The sequence below is a fragment of the Carcharhinus amblyrhynchos genome, chromosome 8 (assembly GCF_965287045.1).
Source record: "Carcharhinus amblyrhynchos chromosome 8, sCarAmb.v2.hapA, whole genome shotgun sequence".
NCBI lineage: Eukaryota > Metazoa > Chordata > Chondrichthyes > Carcharhiniformes > Carcharhinidae > Carcharhinus > Carcharhinus amblyrhynchos.
The window spans coordinates 28213685-28227229 of record NC_137331.1 but is presented as its reverse complement, the minus strand read 5'-3'; the positions used below and the strand labels follow the sequence as shown (position 1 = coordinate 28227229).

General features: G+C 40.7%; 1 protein-coding gene and 1 long non-coding RNA gene across 3 annotated transcripts in view; one reads left to right on the top strand and one right to left on the bottom strand.

Moving 5' to 3' along the window:
• The window catches only part of LOC145346483 (sorting nexin-31-like), a 98996-nt gene that overhangs the window by 61470 nt on the left and 23981 nt on the right, over positions 1-13545 (top strand). The window contains exon 8 of the mRNA XM_080193802.1: positions 6012-6081. Coding sequence (XP_080049928.1) covers positions 6012-6081 — 70 coding nt within the window. The remainder of the gene's footprint in view (positions 1-6011; positions 6082-13545) is intronic.
• LOC145346484 (uncharacterized) overlaps positions 9837-13545 on the bottom strand; it is a 104985-nt gene continuing 101276 nt past the window's right edge. The window contains exon 3 of one of the 2 annotated variants that reach the window (XR_013887698.1): positions 9837-10574. This is a non-coding gene — a long non-coding RNA (uncharacterized LOC145346484). The remainder of the gene's footprint in view (positions 10575-13545) is intronic. The other variant, XR_013887697.1, reaches the window with a different exon arrangement.

Here is a 13545-nt window from a genome sequence, read left to right as displayed (position 1 = left end):
AGGATTGAAACTTGGGTACATTGAATTTACCCAGTTAGCCACTAAGGGAAGGTGCGGAGAAAGAAATTAAATTGTCAACCTTTTCAAGTCCAATGCTTCATAAGGAAAACTTATTTAGCAAATGGGACTTCTATGAGTTCACTGTGGTGAATGTCACTGCTCATTATACTGAAGGCATTTTACTGAATTTTATAGCCACTTCTGTGATGTGTGGCAGGTTGTTATGATCCAGGTACAGGCTGATTAACTTTTACAATGAAGTTGAACTTCCATTTTAATAGCTGAAAATATTGCATTTTAAGCAAACAGACTAAAAGCATTATTGACTATATCATTTTTGTTGGCAACTTGTACTTCAAATGGAAGACCCTACCAATTTTTTTTTTAAGCACAACCGAACAAACCCACTATCAGGTGTATATTACATTGCTCTTCAAGTAGACATCCAATTCTCCTAGAATTGATCCAAAATGATTCTCTACTCCCAAGGGTTTACTTTTCTCAGCCTGGTAACTTCTAACCACTTCTTTTGTGATGACAGTATTACTGGAGATCCTCACTCTAATGCCAGCTAGGTGAACCTTCTAGTCTTGTTTTTATTCTCAATAATTTGGCCTTTTCAATCTGAGTACAAGCTTCCATCCATATTCTGGTGTGATGAACAATGGAGACTTTCTGCCTCCAGCTGCTCTCTCTTCCAGATACTGGCAGACCAAACTAGCAGACGAACCTATCTGTGATATTCTCTGATATTTTAGGAAAACCTGATAGCCTAGTGGCTTCCTCTGTACCTTTTCACCTCAAAGCCATCACTATGACACCATTTATCATATGGGCCTTGTATCTAGGTAGAGATACTGATTAGCAATCCTTGAGAGATTAACCCTCTTTGACCTTGGAATTAAATGAACAGTTTAAAGTATAATTATTTACAACCATTTTGGATTTCAGCACTTTTCTGGGATTTTGGAGATTCACAATTGATCCACAATGGCTGCTGTTATTGTCTCCAAGCAGAAACACCTTGCACCTTCTTCCCAGTAAAACAATCTGGGTTCCTTTGTATCTCTAACAATCAAACCACCCAGGCTTGCTGTCAGGCAGACTTCAGAACAGGCCATGTGACCATCTTCATTTTGTCTTAAATTATAAACACTGTCCAAAAAAAATCATCTTGTAAACTTTACTGTAACAAGGTCATGAACTGATCAAAATATAGATGCTTTATGTCACACCATTTTGTAAGATTTGTACACTTCTATTTTCTAATTCTTAACCTTTGTACAAAATTCTGGCAACGTTCTTGCTTCATGAAGTGAATCATTTTTGGAATTTGCTGTAGACCTGTGTGTGAATTAACAGTGCAGTAATAAATAATATGATATAACTCATTACGAGACCCAAATATCAATGGAGGGTGAAGTCTGACAAATTTGAATACAGTGTTTGAATACAATTTTATCAATTAGACTATTTCAAATTAATACGCTAGAGTTTTGCCAATAGCCCAAAAAGAAATTTGAAAAATAAGCAATAAAGCAGAAGTAACGCAGATGTACTTTGTATTAAGGAAGTAAAATGAAGAAGTGAATATAGGGATTTAGAAATGTTGGTAGATTTACACTTCTGCAGTAGAATCTGAAACATTATATTTTATGAATAAATTCAAAGTTTCCGCCATGTTGCAATTGTACATGTTGCAGGAATAACTCCATCATTCCTTTTACCATCACAAATAATCCTGACCCCAAAAAGGGGAGGTGATGGCTGAGTCCAGAAATTCAGCTAATGTTCTGGGTTTGAATCCCACCATGGCAGAAGTGTAGTATCGACATGCTGCAAGTTGAAGTCATTAGGTTACATTTCAGCTTCATTTGAAGCAATTTTTTAAGCGGCATCTCGGCCTTTTGTCTAAGATGCAAATTAGATCAAGCCTTGGAGGAGGAGCTACACCTACTCCAATCAGCTTGGATCATGTAGATCAAGCCCAAGACAGGAGGTTAGAGCCCTGTCTTGTCAGCTTGGATCAGGAATGTCCCAACTTGTTGGGAGTCTGAATTGGCTTTAATTTGACTTGATTGGATTGGAATAAAGTAAACAAAAATAAAAAATCTTGGCCTTTTGACTAAGATCAAGTGTAGTATCGATGTGCTGCACTTGGTTGAAGTCATGAGGTTACGCTGAAGCTTCATTTGAAGCAATTTTTAAGGCGGCATCTCGGTCTTTTGGCTAAGATGCAAATGAGATCAAGTCTTGGAGGAGGTGATAGGATAGAATATAAAAGCAGGGAGGTCTTGCTGCAACTGTACAGGGCACTGGTGAGCCCGCAGCTGGAGTACTGTGTGCAGTTTTGGTCGCCGCACTTGCGCAAGGATATTTTGGCCTTGGAAGGAGTGCAGAGGAGGTTCACTAGGCTGATACCGGAGATGAGGGAGTTGGACTATGAAGAGAGGCTGAATAGACTGGGTTTGTACTTGTTGGAGTTTAGAAGTATGAGGGGGGATCTTATAGAGACGTATAAGATAATGAAGGGGATGGATAGGGTAGAGGTAGAGAGATTCTTCCCACTCAGAAAGGACAGCAGGACTAGAGGGCACAGCCTCAAGATAAGGGGGGGGAGCAGTTTAGAATGGAGTTGAGGAGGAACTTCTTCACTCAAAGGGTGATGAATCTCTGGAATTCTCTGCCTGTTAAAGTGGTAGAGGCTACCTCGCTAAATATATTTAAGACACAGGTAGATAGGTTTTTGGTGGGCAAGGGAATTAAGGGTTATGGGGAGAAAGCGGGAAAGTGGAACTGAGCCACTTCAGATCAGCCATGATCTTATTGAATGGCGGGGCAGGCTCGAAGGGCTAGATGGCCTACTCCTGCTCCTATTTCTTATGTTCTTATGTAGGTGCAATGCCTGCTCCAATCAGCTTGGAACATGTAGATCAAGCCCAAGACAGGAGGTGAGAGGCCTGTCTTGTCAGCTTGGATCAGGAATGTCTCATTTATTGAGACTCTGAATTGGATATATAAAGAAACACAATATCTGAAGATAAGAACTTAATGATGACCATAAGACCATTGTTGTATGTCAGAAAAACCAATCTGGTTCATTAATGTCCCTTAGGGAAGGAAATCTGCCTTCCTAACCTGGTCTGGCCTGTATGTGACTCCAGAGCTATAGCAGTGTGGTTGACTCTCAGCTGCCCTCCTAGGGCATCTAGGGATGGGCAATTAATGCCAGTCAGCAATGCCCATATTCCATTCATTAATGAAAAACTTAAAAAATTTAGAAACAATTTGATGTATTTAAACAATTGTTTTCTCTTTTAAATACATGGTTGATCTACTTTGCAAATAATTGAATTGAGATTTGAAATAGCAGATTTGGGTTTTCAGTTGGACTTCAGCTTCTGACAAACTAAGTTCTCATTGGACGATGCCCCAGACACCTGCCTCACCAAGTGGCAAGGTAGATTCTAATCAGACCCAAGGTTGGAGGCTTTTGATCAAATCAAGCTGTAGGCCTACTTTCACTAGTTGCTCAGGTTGAATTTGCAGAAACCTTGCCTCACTTTTAACATCACACTAGAGTTAATAACTGACCATGGGTGTAACCTGTCTAGAATTAAAATTGCTGGTTACAGGCAGTCCTGCAGGCCCGATCATGTGACATTCTGATCTCCCACTTCTATAAATCTTAATTCTAGTCTTCCCAACCTGGTAACCGAAGGCAACATGTCAGTGGCAATCTTTGCCCCAGCTTTACACCTCAAGTTTGCAGCCTATTTCCCAGGTATCTGTTAGTGGCTTTGACTTTCATGTTGAGAGGAAATTAGCCCAAGTTGTCACATGATCTACTGGGAATGGAGCATGATGCAGCAGGCAAAGAAAGGTGCATTTTCAATGCCTACCCGACAAGACCAAACCCTCATGAGGTTCAGTGTTACAGATGATATTAATCATGTGTCTGGCTTTAAATTCTGACGTCTGAATTTCCTATTCTAGGGAATTCTGAGATGGCTGAGAACCTCATTGCTGGCCAAAACTGTAGGACATTTCAGTGCTATCATTTCAAAATGGTAGCTCAGATTCTGAGCAATCCAGTTGTGTCTCAGGGTAAGGATGGGGAAGAGGTCACCCCTCCTCCGGTGTCTGGAAAAAAACTGAAAAAAGCCCCAATTAACTGAATGGATCAACATTATACATACCGTTGACCATACTTAATCAAATGCAAAATGGAACAATTTGCATTTTAGTGTTTCCATGATTTATTCCATATTCCATATTTTTGCTTGTTGCTGAATCACTTGCAATATTTAGTGACAGGAGTGAAACATGGATCATTAAAGTAATCTTTTCACTTCATGTCCTCTTAGGTGCTTCACTCTCTGGTTCACGGAACTTCTAATTTCCAATTCTGCCTTTCCTTCAGCTCAACATCCTGAGTATATGTCTGTGAGACACACGTCAATAGTTAACTTTGTAAATTCCTTTGCGTAAAGCTATCACTGAACTGTCCAGTTGATGTAGATGTAAGCAAATTTAAAGCAGCTTCATGATGAAAAAAGGACTCGGCAAATTGAGTAAACAGATCCCTTCATATCAGCAGCAAACAGCACTCTCAAACTGGCCAATGGAACTGCAAAGATAATTTTGTCTTGGATTCTTTGGTTATAATTTTCCACCTTCACTCTGCTAGCTCAATTAATTTTAAATTTGAGATTGACAGATTTTTGCTAGCCAAGGGATATGGAGCCAAGCTGGGTGGATAGTGCTAGGATACAGATCAGTCATGATTTTATTGAATGGTGCAACAGGCTCAAAAGGCCAGATGGCCCTCTCCTGTTCCTACTATGATCAATGTGTGCAGCTAGACATATCACAATTGTTTCTGACATACAGTACACTCTATGGCCTGCTAATCTTCCACCAAGTGGAAATAATGTTCTGTGAATTTAGAGCTAAAGCCCTTAAACCTTTACTTCGCATATATTTCAGACATCCTCTTGTGCCTTGTTCCAGTGGCCATTATCATCTAAGTCTAAAGAATAAGCATTACCAGACTACTTGTTCATTTAGGCCTTTGCAACAATGATTAAGTCTGCTCTCACTAGTTCTCTTCAGATCTCTGTTTTCTGGCTGTTAATAGCAGTTGGAAGCTTTGGCTGATTGTTTTACCTGATTTCCAACACACTTTGTGTAATGATATTCAAACCATAATACTGAAACCTAGAATTAGCTGAGTGCACACCAACTATAACTCATAACTTTCTGATTATTATGGTTCAGCTAATTAATGATGTGAACGTCTGAGTTGTCCAAGATGCACTAACTACTGACATGCACGTTAGAAAACCTTTCCTGGGCAATTAGCATTTCTTATTTTCAAGAGAATTTCTATTCTGTTCAGATGAATCTCTTCCTGCTCCTTGAGAAATTTCTATGTAAGAGTCTTTGCTAGGGAACTTCTTCCAAGGAAGGACTATGGAAAGCCCTGTTGCTGCCAAAATACTTGCTATCTTACACCAGTCCTGAAACTAGGATTTCCTACACTGTAAACTTGCAGTGTTTTGTGTAGCTTTGCTGATGATGAAGGCTTTAGGGGTTATTTTGCATTGTGGAAAAGATGAAGTGGGGGGGTGGGGAGGTATCTGTTCTAAGTTAGTGGACATGGAGCCTCTGTTTAAGTAGATTCTAGCCAATTAAGAAAGGTTGAAAATAAAGCAAAATTCGAAAGAATCAAAATAGAAAATGAAATCATAGGAAGAATATCTGTGGAAATAAACAGGATTTTTAATTTAAAGCTGCATTGTTCCTTCATGAACTGCTACCTCAATGTGCACTTTTACGCCTGATGCATATTTAGGGGGTAAATTGTTAGCACTGGAGTTTTGGAACTAAAGTCAGCAGATTGAATTGAGTGAATAAAGCAAGTTTATTTTGTGTTTATGGATTATCTTGCAATGAAGGTGGGTTGCAGTCATTTTAACTAAACTAACAAGATTTTATTTTCTTCTCAGTTATTTTGATCCCTTGGAGGATAAAACGCTCATGGAAAGTAGTGGTGGTATCACCCTATTGTACAAACAGGTAAGGGGAAGTAGATACCTATGGCCATGTTGTAAATGTTTAGGGTGTGAATATAACCATTTAGTGAGCTCCTGTTACCAATACGTGAGAAAGATCACACAACGGGAAATCCAGCCCACCAAGCCTGTTCATTCCACAGACTAGGCACAAGTCTTATGAACCTTCTGAGCCTTCTTAAGTCTCCTGCAATTGATGACTTACCTTTGATTTGCACTGCTAAAGGATAGAGCCAAGAGATTTTTTTGTGACTCCAAATATCAAAATTGTCAGCAATTAATTTAACACTGTGACATTTGGTAACCTCAACAATCATGAGATGATGATTTGCAGCATGATGTCAACTCTATTAAACATTTCCTGGTGGGATTCACGAGCCACAATCTGGCGTGGTACTCTCTGCTCATTTGCTACGAGTAAAGATGATGGGATGAGAGAGTGCAAAATTCATTCTGAGCCCTCTTCTGTTCTGTCAGCTGAGCTTTCTCCTCACATCTTCCAATGTCCCTTCAAACGTTCTGCTTCCAGAGGACACGGCTGTCGGCATCTGTCTCTCAGTTCGCTGTGTTGATGCCTGTTATTTTTATATCTCGCTTGCAAGTGCCTTTTTAGCAGAATTATAAGCATCTAAATGCTTGGTCCATTGACTAGTTTACCTGGGTATCATCAGCAAATGGAGAGAAACAACAAGAGCCTTGCTGCTACCTTGAGCTTTACGTAACTAACACTTCCTTTTAGAACAAACTATGCCATAAGACATCTGTGACTTCCAAGATCAGGACGTTGACATCTTTTAGGGGTTGTTACAATGGTTTTCTTGTGTATTTAAGTTATCGTTCCCATCAAGTAACCTAACAAAGTGGTTCCAAGTTGAACTTTACAATAGCCAGCTTTAGAAGAAGTGATAGCTATATCTCTGATCAATGGTATCTCAACCTTCCTTTCCATTGTTCTAATGGGCAGATATGATCTGTAGCTGCATATCACTTGATTAGATAGTCCTTGGGCATTATCTGGGCTTACTTTAATCAAAACCCGTCATTTGAACATAGCTTTCCCTGTGTGTCTGAGGTTCAGCTTGCAGCTTATGTGATTTTTAAACTTGTGTGATTTTTAACCCTTTCAGTCTCCCCCTTTTGGACATCGGGTGACCACCCAAAAAGGCCAATAGGATGTTGAGAATACCCCTCTGAATCCTTCAGGTGGCCTGTCATCCAGATGTCGGGAGGTATCCTAAGTGATTCTGCCGTAAATTTCAGCTGCTGACTTTCCCACTTCTTCCTTATAGGGAGCTATGAGAGCGTAGTGCGGTACTGCCAGCACTGGCAATTTATCCAGTTTTCTTTGATAACAGCACGTTATGGTGGCCCATAGTTACTCCTATCACTACGGTCATCCCCATCCTGATTATTTCCCAACAACTGTTAGGCGGTTCCCTCTCCAATCCTGGAATAAATGTGTCCCACAATGATGTGTTCCTAATTGTTTCAGTCTGGTGGCAATCTGGGTAATTATGTTCACCTGGATACATCCTTATGGGTCTGTTCTTTGAAGTGCCTGACTTATTCATGGTTGATTTCCATAACTTCTTGTATGGTCTGTCTGACCACTTTCCCTGTTGTCTCATCAGTATATAGTGAGTCATCCCACCAGGCACCAAATATGTATCCTAATGTTTTTCCTGGCAAGTGCAATGCTCCCACAGTCAATGAGTCTGTTACTTGCAGACAAAAATTGTGATTACTTTCACAAAGTAAACTCCCAAGATTATCTCTGTCTCTGGGGTGATTATGCATCACTGCGTGGGACCTGCACTGCTTTAAATGTTTCCTTCGATGGTAAAATATCAACGATTATCTTGCTGGTGTTATCTATAGGCTTGAGGGTCCGACAAGCACACACATATGATCTGATTCTGAACAGCATTCTGCTGTGCTCACATATGCCAGGCCCTCCTTTATGGGTCATGGATCCTTTAGATCTGACTCAGTGAACCCAGCCCCATTCCTCTGTCCCTAATGATTCCAATCTGTAATTATCTGTATCGGTAAGCTAATGGAAAGGGTCCTGAGGGACAGGATTTATGACCATTTGGAAAGATGCAGTTTAATCTGGGATAGTCAGCATGGTTTCGTGAGGGGTAAGTCTTGCCTCACAAATTTGATTGAATTCTTTGAAGAGGTAATTAAGTGCATAGACAAAGGTAGAGCAATTGATGTTGTGTACATGGATTTTAGTAAGGCGTTCCCCACGGTAGACTCATGAGGAAAGAGGTGTGGGATAGAAGGAACTTTGGCCGATTGGATAAGTAACTGGCTATCTCATAGAAGACAGAGGGTAGTGGTGGAGGGAAAATTTTCAGACTGGAGGCCAGTTACCAGCGGTGTACCACAGGGATCAGTGCTGGGTCCTCTGCTATTTGTGATTTTTATCAATGACTTGGAAGAAGGGGCTGAAGGGTGGGTTAGTAAATTTGCTGATGATACCAAGATTGGTGGAGTAGTGGATGAGGTGGAGGGCTCTTGTAGGCTGCAAAGAGACATTGATAGGATGCAGTGCTGGGCCAAAAAGTGGCAGATGGAGTTTAACCCTGAAAAGTGCAAAGTGATTCATTTTGGTAGGACAAACTTGAATGCGGAGTACAGGATCAACGGCAGGGTTCTGAGGAACGTGGAGGAACAGAGACATCATGGGGTTCATATCCACAGATCTCTGAAGGTTGCCACTCAAGTGGATAGAGCCATGAAGAAGGCTTGTAGCATGTTAGCGTTTATTAACAGGGGGGTTTGAGTTTGAGTCATGGGCTTATGCTGCAACTATACAGGACCCTGGTGAGATCACATTTGGAATATTGTGTGCAGTTCTGATCACCTCACTATAAGAAGGATGTGACAGCATTGGAGAGAATGCAGAGGAGATTTACCAGGATGCTGCCTGGTTAGAGGGTAGGTCTTGTGAGGAAAGGTTGAGGGAGCTGGGGCTTTTCTCTTTAAAGTGGAGGATGATGAGAGATGACTTAATAGAAGTTTTTAAGATGATGGGGGGGATAGATAGAGTGGACATGCAGAGACTATTTCCTCGGGTGGATATAATTGTTACTAGGGGCATAACTATAAGGTTTATGGTGGGAGATACAGGAGGGATATCCGAGGTAGATTCTTTACTCAGAGAGTGGTTGGCGTGTGGAATGCACTGCCTGCTGTGATAGTGGAGTCGGACACTTTAGGAACTTTCAAGTGGTTATTGGATAGGCACGTGGAACACACCAGAATGATAGGGAGTGGGATAGCTTGATCTTGAGTTTGGACATAGCTCGGCACAACATTGATGGCGAAGGGCCTGTACTGTGCTGTACTGTTCTATGTTCTATTCTTAAAAATCTCATTGAACGTACTTTCCTGTGGTATCACCATAATTTTATAGCCCCCTTCACTGGACTTCCTGGTCAAATGAATACTAATTCATGTCTGTCCCAGTGAATGTTAAAGTTTAATTTGTATAAGGAGATAAATAAATGTCAGGGAATGGTTCCAAATTTCAAATCTTCAATGTCAGATCGGATCTCACTCATCAGATCTCTGTCAGGATTGTCGCATGCCTGCCCTTTGACCTGGACTTCAATGATATTGATCATTCCTTTTGCCACATGACTAAATGTTTCTAGGAGGCCTCACCCTGTAGGTCTACAGTGGTGAGTGCATACTCAGTTCCATAGGCTCCATACTATAGTCCCTTTACAACTTGTGTGGCAACCCAGGGCGAATAGCTCTTCGGTTCAGATAATGGTACTTAATTACTTACTAAGTTTGCACTCCCAAACAATCCCCGGATATCTCCCATATCTTCTTGTATCTCATTTCCATGATTCAGGAGCAATTCTGTAAGTATTATCATTAATGATTTCCTGCAGTTGGACCTCCACCCATTTAATGGCATTAGGATGATCGTGGCATGTTGAATGTAGTATTGTTAATAGCCCAAAACATTGTAGGTTACCCCGAGAGATACCATTGTCACATCATGCAATAAAGTTTTAGCTTTCCCAATCCTGACTAGCCCGTCTGGGAGAGACTCCCCTGTTTGGACAATGGGTAGTTTTTTTTATATCCACAGGTATTAAGTGGTAACATCTAATATCTCTACAAAGGCCAGGTTCCATGACATTGAATAAATATTTCCACAACCCAATATTTGAACCATCTATCCCTTTAATATCCAAAATGTCCACTGAATCTTTTTCATCTGAGCTCCATCTCAGAAGATGTTATGAACAGGCTGCTCCTTTTACTTCCCTCTTGAATCATAGGATGGGACAGTAGGATGGAAACCTTTCTCAGATGATCCACAATCTAGCTCAGTGGTTTGGATTGACATGATGACGTTTGGAGTCACTTGATCTGATGTCCGGATGTTGGGTTTCTTTATCCACTCTCTTGTTCCTGCAATGGGTAGCTGATGTACACAAATCCATCATAGTCATCAGAGTAAATAGGAACCTATGAAAACATTTATGCTAGTCCTTACCAGTCAGGTGGTCGTCAGGTTTGTTAAGGTCCTCGTACATTTTAACAGAGGATAATGTTTCTACCAACTTCCTGTCTTTGTATTTACAAGTGCATGCGTATCACCTGTCATAATTACCTCGTGCAGTCCGTGCCATTGCAATTGGAGACCACTGCGCTCCAGTCCCATCTTTATCACCATCCTGTGGCCCGCTTCTAGTACTCTTGAATGATTAGACTGATAATCCTTTCTGCTGATGCTCTCCATTTGCAGATTACTTTGCTCAATATCATTCAAAATAACATTATGCTTAGAGTTAAAATATTCCCCAGCTCTCCATTTATCTGCACCCATTTTATGGGTAATCCTTACCAGGTTCATTTGCTATTTAGGCCCGTAAATTGTTCCAATTCAAATTATTTACACCTTTTAATTTCATCCTTTTTTTGCAGGTACTGATGTTTAATTCTGTCCCAATTGTTTTGACTCTATGGAGTATGTGTCAGTGTCTTGACCATCTAATGATGCTGTTTGACTCTGCTGGCCCCATTAACTATTTCATGCCATGTTGTTTGTCCAGTAGTGCACATTCTGAGACCTTTTCTTAAATGTATAATTGCAAGCTCTCCAAACCCTTTATGGGTCCAATTTGTACTGATTTCCTACATATTAGTTACTTAACATGTAACCCATCTGCACACTTATACAGTATCTCAATATCATGCTAACACCTTGATCCTCACGCGATCTTATCAAAAGATTTTGTAGTCTTTGCCCATCTATACACATATGGTCCTGATACCTTGGATGGCTGTCAGAGCATCTAATTCTGCTGTCTTAAAAACAAAGAGAAAGACATGGATATCGCCAAATAAACTATCCGTTTACTAACCCATCTATACTTTCGCTAGAATATACATCAGTGCCAAGTTGAAATATTCCAATCAACTGAATTTAATTCTATTCAGTTTACTTCATCACAGCTTTAAAACAGAAATCAAACCTTTTTATTCCATTCCAAGCAGTAACCTATTTTTGCTTGTTTTTTGCCTTAAATAACATCATTTTTAAGGTAGATTGCTTACAGCCCATTTTCCTATGTCAGAATTGTCCCAAAAAAGGTGGTGTGGTCTTTCAAATGTCCATTACTGCCTATATTATTTATTCTTTTAAAAAAACTTTGCTCCTACATCCATAGCTAACTGCCTAAACTGTTTTTTTCCCACTCTCAGAATCCCTTTTAAATGTTTCCTTTTTTATCACCATTGCCATTCTCATTATCCATCAGATGAATCCCATCTTTAATTCTGTCTTGCCCTTTTCAACTATCAGCTCCCCTATAACTCTTCTATTACCCTATTCACTTCCTCACATCCCATCTGCAGATCACATACATGGTCCTTTCCTTCAATATTTATCTATCTCACTGGGTTATTTCCTTCATCCCTAACTATAATAATCTACCAGTTTGGTGGCAGGAGCAGGCTTTCCCATTGAGCCCGCCTCGCATCTGATAGTGTTTTCAACATTTCCATATTCAAGATTGCACCAAGATGTGCTTGGTGTTTAAAACCACTTCTTCCCCGGCATTGTGATTTGTTCATTAACTTTCACGACACAGTCCAACTAGAATGATGTTGGGTCACTCTGGCAGTGTAATATTTCCCATCGTTATCTGACAATTCTAAAGCCAGTACTCTTGCTAAAAGTTGTTTAATAGTGGTGAATGCAACCTTGCATTCCCCCCATCCAGTCCCTTTATCTTTTGTAATTCCTCACTAGATGCCCCCCCTCCCTTTACCAGATTTTGATTCAGGCTGATAATTTCTGCTATATTAAGTCTACAAATAAATTTTCAAATGTCTTGAAGCTACTGCAAATCTTGCTTTATTTGTAGTTCCCTGCAAAACAAAACCACGAAGATCCGTCCTGCTTGGGACAGAATGGGTTAATTAGTCTGAACATGTCTGACAGTTCAAAATTTTGCAAGTCCCAGTTCCTGCATAAAAGAAAATCTTCAGTTGTTAACAGACAAGAGTTATTTCTATTGGAGGGTGGAGTAAAATTCTCAAATGAATGTCATTACATCATCACCCATGGTGATGATTTGGGAATCATTCTCTCTCTCTCTCTCTCTCCTTTTCTTCCCCCATATCTCATTTCAGAATTGTCCTTTTCGTGGTTCTAATTGTGTCAGGAGTAAACCTTTCGGCCTAATAACTTTTAACCCAAAATCAATCCAACTTTGGGCGGCAACCTTGAATAAGGGCGGCACGGTAGCATAGTGGTTAGCACTGCTGCTGCACAGCTCCAGGGACCTGGGTTCGATTCCCGGCTTGGGTCATTATCTGTGTGGAGTTTGCACATTCTCCTCGTGTCTGCATGGGTTTACACCGGGTGCTCCGGTTTCCTCCCACAGTCCAAAGATGTGCAGGTTAGGTTGATTGGCCATGCTAAAATTGTCCCTTAGTGTCCTGAGATGCGTAAGTTAGAGGGATTAGTGAGTACTTCAGTATTCACTATGGAAAAGGATCTTGGTGGTTGTAGTGCAGTCTTGCAGCGGACTGAAAAGCTTGAGCATGTTGACATTAAGGAAGAGGATGTGTTGGAGCTTTTGAAAAGCATCAAGTTAGATAAGTCATCAGGACCGGATGGGATGTACCCCAGGCTACTGTAGGAGGCGAGGGAGGAATTGCTGAGCCTCTGGCGATGATCTTTGCATCATCAGTGGAGACGGGAGATGTCCAGAGGATTGGAGGATTGCGAATGTTGTTCCTTTATTCAAGAAAGGGTTAGAGATAGCCTTGAAAATTATAGACCAGTGAGTCTAACCTCAGTGGTTGGTAAGTTGATGGAGAAGATCCTGAGAGGCAGGATTTATGAACATTTGGAGAGGTATAATATGATTAAGAATAGTCAGCATGGCTTTGTCAAAGGCAGATCATGCCTTACGAGCCTGATTGA